The sequence below is a fragment of the Elaeis guineensis genome, chromosome 4 (assembly GCF_000442705.2).
Source record: "Elaeis guineensis isolate ETL-2024a chromosome 4, EG11, whole genome shotgun sequence".
In the NCBI taxonomy this organism is placed as follows: Eukaryota; Viridiplantae; Streptophyta; class Magnoliopsida; order Arecales; family Arecaceae; genus Elaeis; species Elaeis guineensis.
In genome coordinates, this window is record NC_025996.2 from 22507093 (window position 1) to 22525399 (window position 18307).

The 18307-nt window shown below is 36.6% G+C and overlaps 1 protein-coding gene across 3 annotated transcripts; it reads left to right on the forward strand.

Moving 5' to 3' along the window:
• Positions 1–3737: 3737 nt before the first annotated feature.
• On the forward strand, positions 3738–17676 carry LOC105043382 (uncharacterized). Of its 3 annotated transcripts, none has more exons than XM_010920905.4 (10): positions 3738–3959; positions 5192–5343; positions 7344–7431; positions 7858–8107; positions 8209–8388; positions 9290–9346; positions 11356–11453; positions 14502–14624; positions 16304–16393; positions 17340–17676. In XM_010920905.4, the coding sequence occupies exons 1-10, from the start codon at positions 3753–3755 to the stop codon at positions 17472–17474; spliced, it is 1380 nt and encodes a 459-aa protein (XP_010919207.1). In that variant the 5' UTR covers positions 3738–3752; the 3' UTR covers positions 17475–17676. The 3 variants fall into 3 exon arrangements, with proteins under 3 accessions (XP_010919207.1, XP_010919208.1, XP_010919209.1); XM_010920906.4 differs by having other exon boundaries at positions 7858–8098; XM_010920907.4 differs by having other exon boundaries at positions 7858–8065.
• The last annotated feature ends 631 nt before the right edge of the window (positions 17677–18307 follow it).

Genomic DNA, 18307 nt, shown 5'->3' on the forward strand with positions numbered 1-18307 from the left:
TAGTCCTAAGAAAATCAGAAGTATCAAAATCTCTGGATCATAAAAAGTTATCTTCAAACTGGAAAGGACCCTACAGAATAATCGAAACACTTCAATCGGATGTATATCGGCTAGAAACTCTTGATGAAATGACTATTCTTCGGACTTGGAATATTGATAATTTGAAGATATACTATCAATAAAATTATTTACATGTACAATGTTCGGAATGCAATATTAGAATTCAGAATCATGAAAACTTCAATAAACTATATCTGCAAAATGATATTAAATCGATAAATGATTGATCAATTTTTACTCACTACATCTAGATTTTTCACTGTAAAAATTGACTTACCGACTGTATCTCAATTTTTCATTGTAAAAACTGACTTCAGTCGAATGATTACTCATGCCGACTTAGTTTTAACTAAGCATAATATTATACCGACTTGATTTCGATTAAGTAGAAAATATACCAACTTGATTACAGTCAGTCGAAGAATATTCGACTTATTATCGTCTATCAAATACTTAAAAAGTATGTAAGTGAAGTCGGCTGACACCCGACTAGCAAACAAACTCTACTACGATTGTTGGTCGACATTCAACTCACTGATGAATGATCAAAAATTTAAATGTTATTTAACGATATTGAAAGTACAAATATAAAAAGAGATTTTATACTTAGAAAATTTTTTTTCATTCATTGAAGAAAAGATTACAAAATTAGACCCAAGTTCTGATTACAAAATTGAGCTATCTGATTACAAAAAGAAAAAAAAAATTACACCGGTGACCAATTGGCTTCTTCATCATCTTGCTCTGGCATAATCTCAGTAGTTGGAGCAGGTTCTGGTGCAATTGATGCATCTCCTTCAGTCGGTGTAGTGGTCTCCTCAGCAACCTCTTCTTTCGAATTAGGAGGAACGATGCCGCTCAGATCTAGATTCGAATATAATTTTTCGACTGCATCTCTACCGTCCTCGTATCCGACATAGTAAGAGACGAATCCACCCTCGAAAATTTCATCCTTGAAATTCTTGATAGCTAAGCTCAGAGCACCTCTCACCAACTCAGCTTCTTTATTTACAGAGGCCGACTTTGTATCGGCCAGTGCCAGCCTCTCCATGGTGGCCCGATGCCTTCCGCACTCTGCTTTAAGCTCCTCGATGCATCTGTCTCTCTCTCTTCGGAGTTGACTGATGGAATGCTTCTTGCTCTTGATCTGAGATTTGAGAGATGCGATGCTCTGACGAGCCGACTTAAGTTTGGCTTTGGAGGACTGCAGGTCGACCGTCATATGGGAGATCTCTTCTTGGAGCATCTTCTTCCATTCAGTTGCCGCCTGAAGTTATTCAACAGCAGCAGTTTTTTCAGCATTGGCGGCCGCCACTTTGTCCATCCATACCCAGCGAAGATTGATGATTTTTCGATATCCGTTCTCTAGAGCATACATATTGTACGTCCACTGAAAGGAAAAGACAAGTCAGATAAAAAAAAAGAGAGAGGACAGGAATGTCGAAAACTTACCCCAAGCATCGTCGGGTAAAATGAAGAAAATATTTCGGACACTATTCGATTTCTCCTGTTCTTCCTATCAATCGAAAGAAATGCAGCTTCGATGAGTCGTCTGGCCAATGTCGGATTAGCGATGGCCGACTCATCAGTGGAGATTCAGATGCCAAAGAGGGTGGGGAGGCTCGTAGATGACCCGTCATCGACAGAAGTAGCCGACACCTTTCTTCAGTCCCCAATCTGTGGTTGTGCGCTTGAGACCGCCACAAAATCGATGCTTGACTGTGCCCGAGACTGCTCCACTGGAGGAACAGCTGGTGCAGCAGCAATTGTTCTGATTCGGCCCGAACCTCCACTGATGGAGCCGCTGATGGTTCTACCGCGACATCTTCGTCTCTTATCGTCCCAACTCCAGTTGACGGCACTTCAATTGGAGGAAGCATTGTCGGAGCCGACAACGCTATAACCGGCTCGGGAGTGTCCCTTATCGGTACTGACTGGGAATCGACCCGACTTTTTCTTGAGGGTCAGGAGGATGCAGCGTCGGTCGTTGTCCTCTTCTTAGCAACATGTAGGTAGATGTCAGCAGTCGAAACTCGTGCTCTCATCCGCATGGCTGTAATCGAAAGATAAAGTTTAGTACAAAATTCAAAAATAAACAAAAAGAAAAGTGATGTGACCGATTATGTTATACTTAAAGAAGTTATCGAACTAAGTCCGACATCATAGAGAGCCTGCTCTATCCTCAACTCTCGTTGCGGTGGAACTTTTATATCTTTAAGTCGGAGAAAATCTTTTCGATCGATGGTATCAACCCAACTATGCTCGTTGGGGCCGGTTCTCAGATCACCCCAGCATGAAGGAAAGCCCAAGGAGATAAAGAAGAAACGAAAAAATTGATTCTTCCATCCATGAAATGGACGATGGAAGATCAGAAATAAAAGAAAGACCCTTCCTTAGATTGAAAAACCATCAATCCTTGGCCTTGGGATGAGAATGAAGAATAAATAAAGCCTGAAAAAGAGAAGGGCGAGGATTGATTGGGATAAGACGACACAATAAGGCGAAGCTGATTATCAGCCGGATGGAGTTCGGAGCCAGTTGAGCAGGACAAAGACCATAATAATCAAAAAAATTTTGGACGAACTCCGAAATCAAAAATCGAAGACCGATCCAAAAGTCCTCAACATAGAATACAACTTGGTCCAGAGGAGAAGAGTTCACTCGACTGTCCGAACCAGGAGCAAAAAGCTAATATTGCTCCAATATACAATATTATTTTCGAAGCCGTTCGACATTGAGCTCGGACAAGGAAGAGACTTCCATCTCCAGATCTGAAGGAGAGTCGTCGATCGAATTCTTTGAGCGACTATCCTGAGAAGATGAAGCTTTCATTTTCTTACTTGCCATTGAAAATAAAAGAACTTAGAAGAAAAAGAACAAAAACTAAGAGGGAGGAATGGAAACTTAACTTGGAATTAGGGATGATGCGAAGAATAGAGAAACTTTGAAAGCTCTTAACACTGGGGTAGAATCTTTTGTTGCAGAGGAGAATGACGAAGATAAAAGCAGAAAGTCCAAATGAAAATGACTTTATATATATAGGACATCTCAACAGTCCGAATGAAGTCATTTAAATCAGGATTTTCTCAAATGTCAACATATAGCTACATCAAGATCGACTATTGATCGGACGGTTTGACACACCTACTCTCAGATCACACCATCTCACTATTATCTGCGTGAATGGCATAGAACCAATGATATTGAATACGTAGTCAGAATCAAATCATTCGAATTATTTAGACGTTAGATTATCTTTTCGAAGTGATACCTCCAAGATGATTTCACAGTTATCGAAACAATAAAATGATTAAAAAATTTTATATTTTAAAAAATTATTAATGTCTGTAATCGAATTAAAATTTAAAATAATACGTGATAATTTTTTTCATCTAATATGATAGATTATATGATAATATATATATTAAATATTTTAAATTTAAAAATAAAAAATAACTATTGAGATAATTTAGTCAATCCTTCGATTCTGACTTTCGGCTTTGTAAGCACAACCTGCCGATTGACAGTCGGCAACAATAATTATTCTGATGCAATATGATCGAGAAAAGAAGTCCAATTTCAGCCCGATATTATTATCTTGGTCCGTCGAAAGATCCAGGAATACCGTCCCGAAAGCACATTATTTAAGCTCGGCCTGGGCCCACCACTGACACCGACTCAGTGCCTCTCCCATGCCGATATATGATTCTTGGACAGCGTATCGGCGTGAGCGCTTTTGTCCCTCCTCCCCCTCTCTTCCGGCACTCGAGGGATTTCTCTCCGGTCTCGGCTTCAATTTTTCGAATCCCCGCCGGATTCGAACCTCATCTCGCACGATGAAGAAAGGATCCAAGCGCCCTGCCCTCTTCGACTCCGCCCCCAACTCCTCCGACGCCGCGGTGCGTCTCTCTCCCATCTCGACTTCTTTTCGCTTCTCTTTCTTCTATGGACATGAAACCTTAGCTTGCCTCGCGTTCTTGTTCCATTGATGCCGTTTTCTCCGAGGCCTGACGCCGTGTGGCAATGGGCTGCTGGTGCCTTGGGGAACCTATGCTTCAATTTAGGGTTTTCGGCCAAAATCTGGTTGCTTTAGGATTCTGATTGCTTTAGAACAATAACATTATGATGTTCGTTAATTCGGGAGGATGATTATTTCGTTTTAGCGGTAAAAAAGACTAGTTTGATTTTGGTATCCTTATTTGTCTTTTATCTTTTATGGTTGAATCTATATTATAGGGTTTCAAGGAAAGAATCTAATGGAAGCTTTTGTTCTCTGGATTTAATATTTTTTCTCAAACGGTCGATTTGTCTTGAGCTTGCTCTGTTTTATAACATCATCGAAGCTGCCGTATTAAAAGAAAAAAAAAAGTGAAGTTGGAATGTATTTTTAGAGTCTATGCGTATGCCCTTCCTTATGTCACTATAAATTGATGCTCTTATTTAGAAAAGTCGATACTTCACAGACACACTGTTTGAACTGCATGAATTACTGATTTGTTTTTTAGGTCTACTGTTTTCCATAACTTTTTCCTTATCTGTCTTATTGGATTTTGATGCTTGCAGTAGATACAGCATACTGCTGATTGAGTTATGTTGTGAATCTTATATTTGAGGAAATTTTCATTCTCTAAATTCAACATATCTTCTCAAGTGCACAACCGTGGAACTTTTTCATTGATTTATAACATCATTGAAGATGCTATATTGAAAAAAAAAAATGCTTACTTTAAAGAAAAGTTGGAAGTATTTTTGAAGTTTATGCATATGCCCTTCTTTGTGTCAAACAAATAGATAATGCTTTTAAGATCCTTTTTATTTATAAATTATATACAACTTAATTTCGTAATATCTACTTGGCTCTTATTGGCACTTTGGAGGCATTATTATTAAATTATATGATTTACTGATACTTCTTACTCAGATTTCTTTCTTTAACTTTTCATTCTTTTCAGTGGTGAAAATTAGATTTTTAATGCAAATGTTATATAATTTACACTCGTGATATACTTCTGTTGTCATGAGTGGATTGCTTGTCCTGACTGTGGATTCTTTTTTCTTTCCGAATAATTTTTATGTGCTCTTGGGTTTGCTTGTGAAGCATTTTTCTTTTCATTTTCTTAAAATGATGCAGCTACCAAGTAAAAGAGTAATGGACGCACCCTCTTTTGATGTTCACAGGGTGGAGTCTTCCCATCAGCATCTGATGGCAGGACCACCATTAGATATTCAACGGGCACTATCAGCTAGCCAGCATGTGAGGGCTCTCAATACCCAGTTTGCCAGGTTGTTTTCCTTTTGTTTCTTTTTATTTTCTATTCTCATAGTTTATGTTTAGCTCTCTCCCTCATTCATACATGCCTTCATGCACATGTATATGCATATATTATAACATGTTATTCACCTTTTGGTTGTTACCTTGGCTCGACAATACCACCATATACAAGAAAACATTTTTTTTTTTTTTTTTTCACTTTGCAATCTAGTTTTTGGTTGGCTTTTGGTGTCATGTTTAAGGGCAGTAATGGTAAAACTGTCATCATTAATATTGGCTTTGTCATACGTATTTTGTGCTTCAAACATCAATATAATCTATGACTACCATTTGCATATGAAACGTATTGTGCTTGCCTACAACGTTTTCAGTAAACCATTAAACATACTTGTTTAATATCTGAGAATACAGGGAAGATTCTTTATGTAGAAATGTCAAAAATGATGCAACACATTTGTGCCTTGGTTCCTATGTATACTTCTGGGCTGTTGCCCCTCCTGAAGGCTTTGAAAGGGCAAGTGTTAGGCTGTTGGGTCATCCAGGCATCTGGGAGGCTGTCTTGAACAACCTTGTTGCTGTCCATGCTAGGAGCTTTTTTTCCTGCTATTGCAAGGACAGTTCTCAAAGGCTGGAGTTTGTGCTTATTTTCTGTGAAAGCATGTTGTGGCTTTGGATTTGTTATCATTCATAGAACCTTTTTAAATAGAGACGAGATCTTTCATGACTAAGGAAAAAGGAGATGTGAGAGGTCTGATGTAGAGTAGAATTCTGATACATATATGACTACAGCATAACCTATTGTCTATGAAACATGACCTAAAAGGAATTGGGGTGAGGTTTTGCTCAGTAAAGGTGATAGATATTGTTTCATGGAATTTTGTTGGAAAATTTGGTTGTACTTTTGTCAACTCTAGAGGTTTTAGCTGAAGAATTCACAATCAGCATGCATGGGTAGTGATATTCATGTGTCATCTTGCATCAAGGAGCATTGCAGCTGCGGCTGGCCTGGGTGCGTTTCCCATGCGCACAGGGCTCACATTGTGGTCGGTATGGGGGGGCGCTGTGCATTTTAGGGACTTACATCTTGGGCAGCTCGGATGCATGTTCTGTGTGGAAGGGCCTTGGCTGCTAACGTTCTGCTCACAATTGCTTCAAGAGGCTGCTGACACATGAATAGGTCGGTGGCATCGGCAGGTTTCACCAGGCGGAGCAGTGCTGCACGTCCTATGTGAGCTGATGGGCTTGTTTTTTGGCCATAAACAAATGGCATCTGTTGTATGTAAATGGCAAACTGTATTTCTTCATCATGGCTGAAAGGAAAAATGAAGTTTAATTCTTGTTACTTGCTAGAATAGTTCCATTTGAATGTGCTTACTCATGCACAAAAGGGGCAAAATGCACGTTATTAACTTGGTTGTTGTTCTGATAATTATATCGGGTACATGGGTGTCCTTGGGCTAGAAATCAGGCACTTTGGAGGAAAAAGGTAATATTAGTATGACTATGGTTTATAACAAGGCAAGCGTGCAGGAAGATGAACTGTTAAATTTTATGAACTTTAGCAACTCATCTGTGTTTAAATATACATAGTCATTGAATTAATTCCATATGTTCCCAGGTTTGATATTTGTATTGCATTTCTTTGCCTTTTTCGAGAATTAATGGTCATATCTATATCTGAAAGCAATATGTATAAACAGAAATCGATTATTCAATTTTATTTCTTTTATGTATTTCTTGGTGACATTATGGAAACTGTGTAATCCTAAAAGTCTTTTTTCTGGGAACTAGTTATATTATTTGTTGAATTGAATTCAGTTCTTAAATATTGTTATTTATGTTTAATTGAGTCGTAATGATGCCTGCTCTTGTTAGCATATAAAGACATACATATGTACATGCAAACAGAGTGACGGGCATGTGTGTATCCATTTGTCTGTCTGTATCTCATTTCTTTGTTCTTTCAGAGCTTCTTTGGAAGTTATTGAACTTTTTTATCCAATGTGAGCAGCTGGATACAATTACAGTTGCAAAATCATCCAGATGAGCTTTGGGAAGATGGTGTTAGGGACTATTTATCTCATGCATCACACATCATGGTAAGCTCCTTATCATGCAATTGCACTTTAACATGACCTGTATATTGTGATATGCTGACAATTACAACAATGCTTTACCATATAGCTGTCTAAAATTGTATTTATGTTGATGTCTTGTGTCTGGATTAGAATGGCCTTTCTTTCTTATAATATCCATGTATAGACTTAGTTGATGATCGCTTGTTAAAACCGTAACACACCAATTTGGTTCATTAGCATAATTCCTATAATGGCATCAGTCTAAATCATTTGGCTCATTGCTGTTCTAATTCATGGTGAAGTTGACATAGGCTCGTTTGCAGAAACTTTTCGTTATATATTGAAAGATGGAGCAGTGTGATAGTGGTGTATGCTGGGTCATGTTCTCCTGAACATGGTAATGTGAACACATTTTTACATCATCTTTTTTTTTTTTGAATATTTCAGGAGAAGTTTAAGGATGTCGTGGATTGGCTTAGGGCAAGTGCTGCAAAATCAGGAAGTACATCAACTGCAGTTTTTTCTAGTGATCAGAAATACTCAGCAGCGGTACCAGAGAATGATAAACCTAATTTACACCATGATAAGTACAATGGGTTTGCAAAACAAGATTCATCAGCTAGCTTTTCAAGTTTGCAGAATTCGAGTTTGCACAGTTCGGGTCTATTATCTTTTAGTCAATTGCCAGGTTCTACGTGTATGTTTTGGTACTTCTAGTTGCCGACAGACTCGGTACAATTTCTAAATGGTGTTTTATTCTTTGTTATATTATTCTTACCAATACGCAACTACCTGCAGGTTCTCCAAGTAATCAAAAGAACTTGGTGGTTGTATCAGAGAACAGTAAACCCACAGTATGCCCTGACATAAACAATGGGATCACGAAACAGGCTGCAATAACGAGCTTTTCAAGCTTTCAGAACTCAGGTTCACAAAGCTCTGGTCTATTTTCTTTTACTCAAGCATCAACTTTTCCTGGTAAGTCACTGTCTGTGTAATTGTATACTGGAGGCATGGTTTTTGGATAGCTTGGGTACATGGATGGTATTGACTGCATGCTGTATCTATATTTGATACATATCATATATATATATATATACTTGCTAGGGACTAGCAAGGGTATGCCTTGGATACTTATTTCAATCTTTTTCTTAAACTAGAAAAAGGCTCCAGGTTCTTGTTGGATACATTTGGCGATGAGAGAAGAGGTTTATCTTTTCTTTAATGATCTTTAATGAATGTTAACAACAAGATGGGCATGGTGGATGGTGATTTTATACAGAGTATAAACCATAAATAGTTGTGCTGTTGATGATATTATATCAAGTATAAACTATGAAGTTTGGATTTAAGTACTACTAAATGATGCAGTTTGTGGATGTTGGCATTATTGTATGAAGCATGGAGTTACTTATCATGCTTTATGGGTGCCTTATTACATATATATAAAATAATATTTATTTATTACTGTATCACAGCTGTATCATTTAGATATTAGTGTGTCTACAAGGTGTCATATCCATGTGTGGTACCATATCCATGTTTCACAGTTGGTACTTGGATCCTTTTTATGCAGACTTGCATATTTTTTAAAACTGTTTTTGTTATACTTAATGGTTCTGCACTAAATTTTTTGGATTATCATAAAGCAAAATATCTGAGATTAAGAGTATCAGAAACAAAAATACTTATTCATGGGCATGTCAGACTGACAAATGTATGTGTCTTAAAAGATATTACATTCTTATTTGACTGATGAGATAGCTTGTAGACCTGATTGTGCCACATCCTTCATATTAGACTTCTATTGCTGTTGTTGTATTTGTATGCTTTTCTTGGGGGTTAAAGAGTTAAACTTCTTGGCTGCCATTTTTGTCAGGAAATCAAAGTTCTTCTGCTTCCCCAAAAGTAGAAGCTTCAGGTGATATAGATGAAGGTAAGAAAAGAGAAGACTGTGTTCTTATGATAACTGTATATAATTGGTGTTTTTGATTATCATGAAGCCTGTCTGTAGCTGGTTGTTTCGATGGTTGAGTTTTCCATTTTATATTGACAAGGTCTGAATTTGAATCCTGCAATGGGTTGATTGGAGTTTTGTTGTTTAAACAACAAATAAGAGTCATATCTGTGGTAGTGTTTATTTTTTTACTATTGGTGGTACATCGCTTTTTCCTTCCATGGTACACATTTTCCTTGTAGACTTCAGTTTTATTTTTGCTGCATGCATTGTCTGGAAAGTTTTGTAGCGAAGGAGATATCTAAAGTTGTATTTTTTGCTACATTTAGTTTGTGAGTGAGACCCATTTCTATAGTGACACTCAAAGAAAGGTTTCAATCCATAATTTGCGGCACTGGACTATAACACTTGTACATGGCAGACTGTAACATACTGCTAACAAACTGATACTCAGTACTCGAGTTACCATGAACCAACCCATATTAACATTGTACCAGCATGATATCTGTATGGGTTCCGAAACCAATACTGCAAGCCATCGTTCCATCCCCAGTTGGATGCCTGAATTGTATAGCAGTAAGGAGTGCAAGGAATCATTTAGGTATTGCTTGATTACAGGGAATCCAATATATGCTTGCCTTCATAAATTGAGTAGGTCCTACACAATCTTCTCTATTTGAAGAATGAAAAGGGTAGTGCAATCATTGTGAAGTGCTTTGTCAAACTCTGCTAAGGTTACTATATTTTATGCAGCTACAAACAGGACAATTAGCAGAATTGATCTTTTCTACATCAAGTCATGATTATTGAATGACTAGCTTCCAAGAAAATGGCTTATCTAAGATGAGTATCATGCATTATGCGAATATGAAGTTTTGGGATCACTACCAACTCATAAAATAAAGAGGGTTTCAGTTTCACAGATTGGTAACAAATATGTTTTTAGTATATTTGAGGTAAAATGTGGAGACAGATTTCTTTCATGTTAATAGTTTTGTCATTCTCCTGCTTGGGTGAGCTAGTGCTTTTTACAAGGAACACTGTTCTCCTGAAACTACTAACACCTCATGAAGCATCTGCTCCGTTAAGGTTGTACTCATGGGATGAGGGTTTGTGTTTCATTTTAAGAAGCTTTGAAGCAGAGAGACCAGATCTTTCAGGCAAAAGATTAGTATATGAGGTGATAATCCAAAGCTTCCTTCTCTTTTTGAGAGACAGTCCGTCAGCTGATTCTACTTCAAGTCTTGGATGATTGCTTCATCACCGAGTGCTAGTGTCATTAACCTCAACATAATCTTTGATGAAACTCTGATTCTGAAGGAGACAAAAGCTAATTTTCAAATGACTTAAAAAGCTTGTTGGTTGTGGGTTTTTTTAGTGTCTGTTGTCTGTTGTCCCTTAGTTTGATTATATAGTTGCATGCTGTCTATTTTTCTGAAAATTTCATTTTATTTTCTCAACTTACTATCTATTCTATTATCTATTCTATGTCATTTTGACCTGATAAATGGTGCAAAAATGCAAAGAATTACATTCTTTTTTTTTGTTATTTCCTTTTAATTGTTGGATCAATTTACTGATTGTATAGTTCGATTTGGGAAATGTGGGCATATTTCATGTATATTGAAACTAAAACTTGTTTTTCAAGACAATCTTTTTATTCTGCTATAGTTGTCATTTGGAATATCTTGGCACACAATCTTTGGCAGAATTACTTTTGATCTAGAGAACTTGTGTAAATTCTATTTTTGAGCATGTTTTGTGCCTATGCTGGTCATAACTGTTCATCTAACTTCAAGATTCCAAATTGGGGAAGCAGTTATCATACCATACCAAACATCAAATTCAACTGTTCTAACTTCTAACCTATTTATGCATGCTAGTTTGTTTTCTGCTAAATAGTGTGAGTATTCCTTCTTTACTAATGTAAATATAGACTCATGAAGCATAATTTTTACAATTTAATTTTTCTTATTGTGGATGTGTAGAAAATGATCTGGAGCAGCCAAGCAGTCCGTCCTTGAAAAAAACTGAAGAGAAGGGAGTTGTTGTCGTCCATGAAGCCAAATGCAAGGTTTATGTAAAGGTATTCATCTTGTTATCTATAATCATCTTCTGATTGCTTGAGACTGAGCAAGGTGCAACTCACATTTGCTGCGACTTTAGGCAGGCACTTGTAGGGCTTTGTTTGTCTACAATTAACTTCACTTGAGCAATGATTAGCAACTTGTGGTCGTTCTGTTGCTAAACCATTCACCAGGAAATTTGGTTGAGTGCACTTGCAGCTAGTGGTTGCAGGTTATCTGTGGACTGACTTGCACCTGCTTCTTATCATGAGGGTTATCTTTCATCCTCTTGAGAAACATTCCTTTTTCTAATATAATATCATAATAGTTATTGAAACTGGGCTGGATCAGTCGGTCAGACCAGATAACCAGTGAACCAGCCATCTGTCCTGTCTGGTTTTGTGTTTGGACTGGTGTTGCAGGTGACCCATCAAGAACCAGCTTGGACCGGCTGGTTTTCGTGAAACCTGGTGAACAGGACAGATAAACCAGGGTCAACCAGGTTGTTTTGCAAAATTTAATTAAAAATATTTAAGGCAGGGTTTGCCATACCGGGCCGAACCTCCCGGTATGGGGCGTGCCGAACCGTCCTGGCGGGGAACCGAGATGGTTCCGACATGCAAAACGGTACATGCCATTGTCGGGAAGAAAAAGAGAGGAAGAGAGAGAAATAGAGAGAGAGAGGGAGGAAGGAAGAAAAAGAAGGAAGGGGATCCACCGGAGGCCCTCCGACGGACAGCCGTGGCCGTCGGGTGGCGGAACGGCCTCCCGCGGCTCCGCACGGGGAACAGGGGCGGATCGTCCCTGTTTCTCGGATTTTTTTTTTTAAAAAGCTTTTTCAAAACGAAGTCGGCAAGTGGTTTGCCGACTTCACTTAATTAAGTCGGCAAACCACTTGCCGACTTCATTTTGAAAAAGCTTTTTTAAAAAAAATCGAGAAACAGGGGCGGATCGCCCCTATTCCCCGCGCAGAGCCGCGGGAGGCAGTTCCGCCGCCCGACGGCCACGGCTGTCCGTCGGAGGGCCTCCGGCGGATTCTCCTCCCTCTTTTTCTTTCTCCTTCCCTGTCTCTCTCTATTTCTCTCTCTTTCTCTCTTTTTCTTTTCTGGTTTCCTTCGTCGGTTCGCTTCGGTTCGGAACGGAACGAAGACGTGCTGTATTGTACCGCCGGCCAGCCGATCCGGCCATCGGTACCGGTATAGGAAACCTTGATTTAAGGGTTGATTAGAATTCAAACTGTTGTTCCCTCATGCATTCAAACAACTCCCAACCACTGAGACGGTGGTCGCAATGGTGCTATTATGATAATTTTTCATTATATGTTAGAGAAGATTTTCTTTTTCTATATTTTCTGTATATAATACAGAAAATATTATGTATGTGATATTTATTATGTACAGGTTATAAAATTTAGATGGTCAATTTTTTTCATAAATAATAATTTCCCCCTTTATAGAAAATTAAAACTTTATTTTATTTTTTGATTTTTCAAGATTTTAATATTATAATACTTGGAAATATATTATAATAATGAAACATCAGTAAATTTTATATGTTTTCCATATTATATTTATATTTTATAAAATTAAATAATTTATTATTTTATATTTATATCACAATTAAAGCGATATAGGATGTAGATATTTGTGATTTAATCAGTATTCAAAACAAGAAACTTATCAATAATTATAAAATATTTATATGTTTTTTAGTATAATCGATATAAACCTGGTCCAACCAATTGACTTGGTGGTTCGATAAACTTGGTCCAACCAATTGACTTGGTGGTTCGACTAGTGACCTGGAACCCTGGCTTGAGTGTAACTATCATCCAGGCTTAATAACTATGAATTTGATAATACTTGTTCTTATATTATTATTTAATAATCGACCTTCTTATTAATACAGTATTGTTATAATAAACTAGTAATATCCTTTTATGTAATGCAACTGAAATAGTAGTACACAATATATGATAAGACAAAATAATAATATAAGGAATATGATATATAAATATGCTGATATTATTATATGACGTTATTATCTTATCAACAATCCTGTGACATTATTAGCATAAACTTATTGTCATATTACAATGCTACTATTGTTTTATGAATAAGCATTGTATATTGTATTATAAAATAGATAATAATTTATTGACATATCATGTTATACTATATTATATTATATTATATTTTTCATGTTACTAATATCATTATAGTTGTTATTATTAATATATATTCATAACATTATAAATAATAAAGTAGTCGTATTAAATTAATATTACTTATAGGATTTATTATAAAATATATTAACAGAATATGATAATAAGTATTGTGTTATAGTAATAAATCATTTGCTATGTTAATAACATTATATATAATATAATAATAACTTATACTCAGATATTTGATAAATATAATAACATCATGTACAGAGAATTATATAACAATGCATTTTATTACTATATTATTGTATTGCTAAAAATGTGATGTATACTATAATAACATGTTCTGTAATAATATGGTCACAGTAGTGACGTGCCAAGTAAATTGTTGGTGCAATAAAATTAAGTAAACAATTCACTGTTCCTAAAGGGTGTAAATTTACCAGGTCAATTGTTTTTGTTGCCAAAAACCTCTCTTCATGTAAGACAACCAAACAGCAATTGCACTTGCTGTTCATAGTTTCAGGCATCACAAACAGAAAGTAACTCTTGAGAGTTGAGACTGCAGTTGTAGACAGACACCTGCAAGTTCTGTGTGGGCAAGTGAAAGTGAACGCAACAAAACAGTTTCATAGTTGTATCCTCAAGAAGGTATAGAAGGAGATTTTTAAGTCATTTATACATGGAATTTTTCCTCTTGTTGATTAACATGAGAAAATTACCATCCTTTTGTTGTTGAGTTCCCTACACGCTTTATGTCTGACATTTTTTTTTTGGATAAGGCTTTGTCTTACATTCAGGGTTCATCCAGTGAGTTGTATTGAGCTACTGGATTTGATCTATTTGGATCCTTGGTGGTTGGTACCTAACTCTAACATTGTTTGTATTTTGATATTTTCAGCCGGACAATCCTGCAGAGAAGGGTTGGAAAGATATGGGTGTGGGCCAGCTATCAATCAAATGCAGGGAAGGTGCCAAGAAAGCGACAAAAGAATCAAAGCCTACAATTGTAATTCGAAATGATGTATGTTCTTTAATTTGATCTTCTGGTTTGTAAGTGATCATTAGTATCTTGATTTTATGGCTGAACTCTATGCAATATTACTTTGAAATTTTGAAATGGGTCGTGCTAGATTTGTTATATACATTGCAGAAAAGAAAGATAAGATACAGCAAATGACCTTAGCATTCTCTTACTAAGCAATAAAGGTATATGAATGGTTAATGTAGATAAATAAAATGTTCAGTTGTTGTATCAAATTGCTACATCTATTTGAAATAACATGATTTTAAAATCGAATCCACCAAGATCTCATAAATGAACGAAAGATTAATGATCGGTTGAAATCCCAGACTTTTTCCTTCTTTCCTTCTTTCTACATTTAAGTCCAAAATCTATAGATGCATGATTACATTCAGTGGTGCGTTGATCCCAATCTTCTTGTGAGTTGTGAGTGAATTGTCCCAACTTTTTGTGATTTTATTGAAATTGATAAATATCAATCAACTCTGCATCGGTAGTTAATCCAGCTCTTTCTAAAATATAATTAAAAATTTATACCAATTTAATTTTGAAATTTTTTGAAAGAGTATGTTTCCTAGTCCTCAAGAAGTTGTGAAGCATCTATTTTTTAAAAAGGTTCTCGTTTTACTATATAACAACTAAAATCTCTCAAACTCTTGGAGTCCTTGGAGTCCTTCGGCATCCATAGGTCAGTTTGTATTAGGTGAAATATACACCGATTGGATTGATGTGCATTTCCCAGTTATTTAAAACTTTATAAGTTGTATGTGACCTGTAATCTCAAAACGAAAATGTGGCAAGTGACATAGTAATTTTTTAAGAAAATGTGGCAAGTGACATAATAATTTTTCAATTAAGCACTTGCTTTTATTTATTGAACTTTATATGTTGGATCACTAGATACCAATTCAATGGCATCACATGGATCATGTGGTTATAAGCATTTATAAAAGGTTTATAGGGATTAATCTACTGTACGCAACCATCAATCCTGTACCTTTCTTAATTTAGCTTTTTAATAACTTTTTATGAGGTAATCTCCATTAATTGAGTACTTCATGACATCTGCTGGGATCTAGGTAGTAGTTAAGTTTCTCACAGTTCTGCTAGTATTTGAGCTTCCCATGGGACTAGAATACATGTACAAGACCTGGTATTTGTTGGTATTCTTTAAATTAATGTCTCATTAGGAAAATTAATATGCATTTGGATGCAGAACATAAGAACTATATAGAGCTGATGTGTTATGATGCTTTAACTGCCAAAAAGACATAATCCTAGTGACTCCCACCCCACACTTTAATACTAAATAGAACTTTAAAACCTGGTTCTATCAAATATGTGGCTTGGGACTTTTCTTCAAATTAGTCAGTGAAATTTTTAGAACATTATTGTTAAAATCTTGATCCAACTCAACCTTGCTTATGGTTTTTATTTTTGAGACTTGTAGGTGCATTATTCTTAATATTCTGTTTTGGGTACTGTCTATTCAAATTTTGGTTTTCATGATTGGACTTTCTTGACTGCAAATTGTAAGCTACTGTTGTCAACTAACGACCACTGTACGCTCTAAGCCCAATAAAGTTTCAGCTCTACTGGGCCAGGAGGGGCCTTCTGCACCGCTTTTCTTGGCCATATTTTCTTCTTTCTTGCGCTTTAATTCTTTTTTTCCTTTGCAGGTTGGTAAAATCTTGCTTAATGCTTTGATATATCCAGGCATAAAGATGAACATTCAAAAGAACAGCATTGCCTCCATATTTCATACCTCGGTAACTTATCTGGAGATCTAGACTTATAATTTTATTGTCACTTCATATGAACATGTCATGATTCATAGATAATATATCCTTTTTAAGTATGTGTTTATTGTCGCTTCATATGAACAGGTTATGATTCATAGATAATATATCCTTTTTAAGTATGTGTTTAAGCATAGGGACCATTGCTTGGTGCAGTGATTAAAGGCTTGGGTTGACAAGCACAATAGCATGGGTTCAAGTCCTAGGACAGCCACTTTGTGCAAAAATATGCCAGAGGTTAGGCCTGTCCCTAGTTTGCCCCTCCCAGGACCTCAGACTGCGGGGACCATAAACGGGTAATGGCCGAAGTATGTGTTTAGGCATGGCAGTGGGTTGGAAAACCTTGGTTTCAGGTTGAGTGATTAGCCCAAGCATCATTTTTTGTGAGCCATCTGGAGAATAAATGATGTTTTAGTTTTGTTCTGAGAATCCATGTAATTATTAATTAGATCATTGCTTAATGAAATGTTTTTTAAAAGAGTTGATGAATTGTACTGAAAATAAAAGAATTGAACTAAAACTATCGAATCAGTAACTTGGAACAAATTTAATCACTAAAACCTGTGGTCCTGTAGATTACATGCAGGATTTGGAAACCATTTTGCTGGGATCCTGGCAATTCAGTAAATATCCTCTCTTCATTGTATTGGATTAGGCCCAGGACTTGTTGGAACTTTTTAAGCTTTACTAACCTAGGCATTTGCTATATCTTACTCAAACCTGACCAGTCCAGTCACAATGTTATGACATAAAACTTGCCATGACTTTAACCCAAACTTAACATGCGGGTCAAAAATCTTTTCCTGAAGCCAAATTAAACTGACATTTAGATCACACAATCTGATCCAAATATGGTCAGGGCAAATATTTGATGGTCTCTAGTCAGCATTATGTGATGGTAAGTGTTGCTTTTCAGGGTGCTGGGCAGCCAAACTGTAATGAAGCTGGCAATATCGATGTCGTGGCCCGTACATACTTACTGAGAATGAAGAATGAGGAAGAAACCACAAAGCTGGCTGCAGCAATCAAAGATTATGCCCCATCTGTTTGAGTATGTCCGACTGAATTACATTATTGAATTTTGCTATAATTGGTGTAATGTTGTCATCCTAAATCTTAATTTTGGAGTCAATCCTTAAACTGGTTGGCCATATATTGTTCTTCCAACAAATTTTGGGATATATCCAAGACAATTCAGAAGTGTTCTGTTAAAAGCTTTGAATTATTCAAAGAAATGATTTTATTCCATCAAACAGATGTTGCTATATTTTTGGTGGCAGACAAGGTCTTCAGAATTTTGGGAACAGAAGGTTCAGGATTGGATGCGGTGTTTGGTCCAAAAAACCAATTTTCTTTTCCTACCTGCTGCATGAATAGTTTTATCCACTCTATTCTTGTGATTGTGTGCTTTCATTATTGTGCTCATTTCTGGACAGTCTGGTTCCCGCATCTCCATTATTCTGGAGTAGGAATTCTCCGTTTTGTTGGATGGCTTCTTTGCTTCACCTTCCGTTTTCAACGTTTTATGGATTGCAACTGATGACACCTTAAAACTACTTTTCCCCTGGGCATGTGCATTACCTCCGCGTCTGTGTATTTCGCACACGGGTGATGCATCTTCAGTACAGATGATAGCATTGTAAAATTGCACATTCTTCACCATCTCACCTTGCATCAAAGGCGTGCCCCACATTATGCAGAAGACATATAGGTGCAGCATCTGAGATGATTTTTTGTAGTAATAGATTGAGATGATTCGCAGCACGGTCGCCGGTATCTCTCTTGAGCGTTTGAAGAAACACTTCATTTGACTTGTGTTGGTATCGTGGTAGACCAGGTTCAAGTCCTGGTAATTGCTTGAAAAGAAAAATAATAATCAAAACG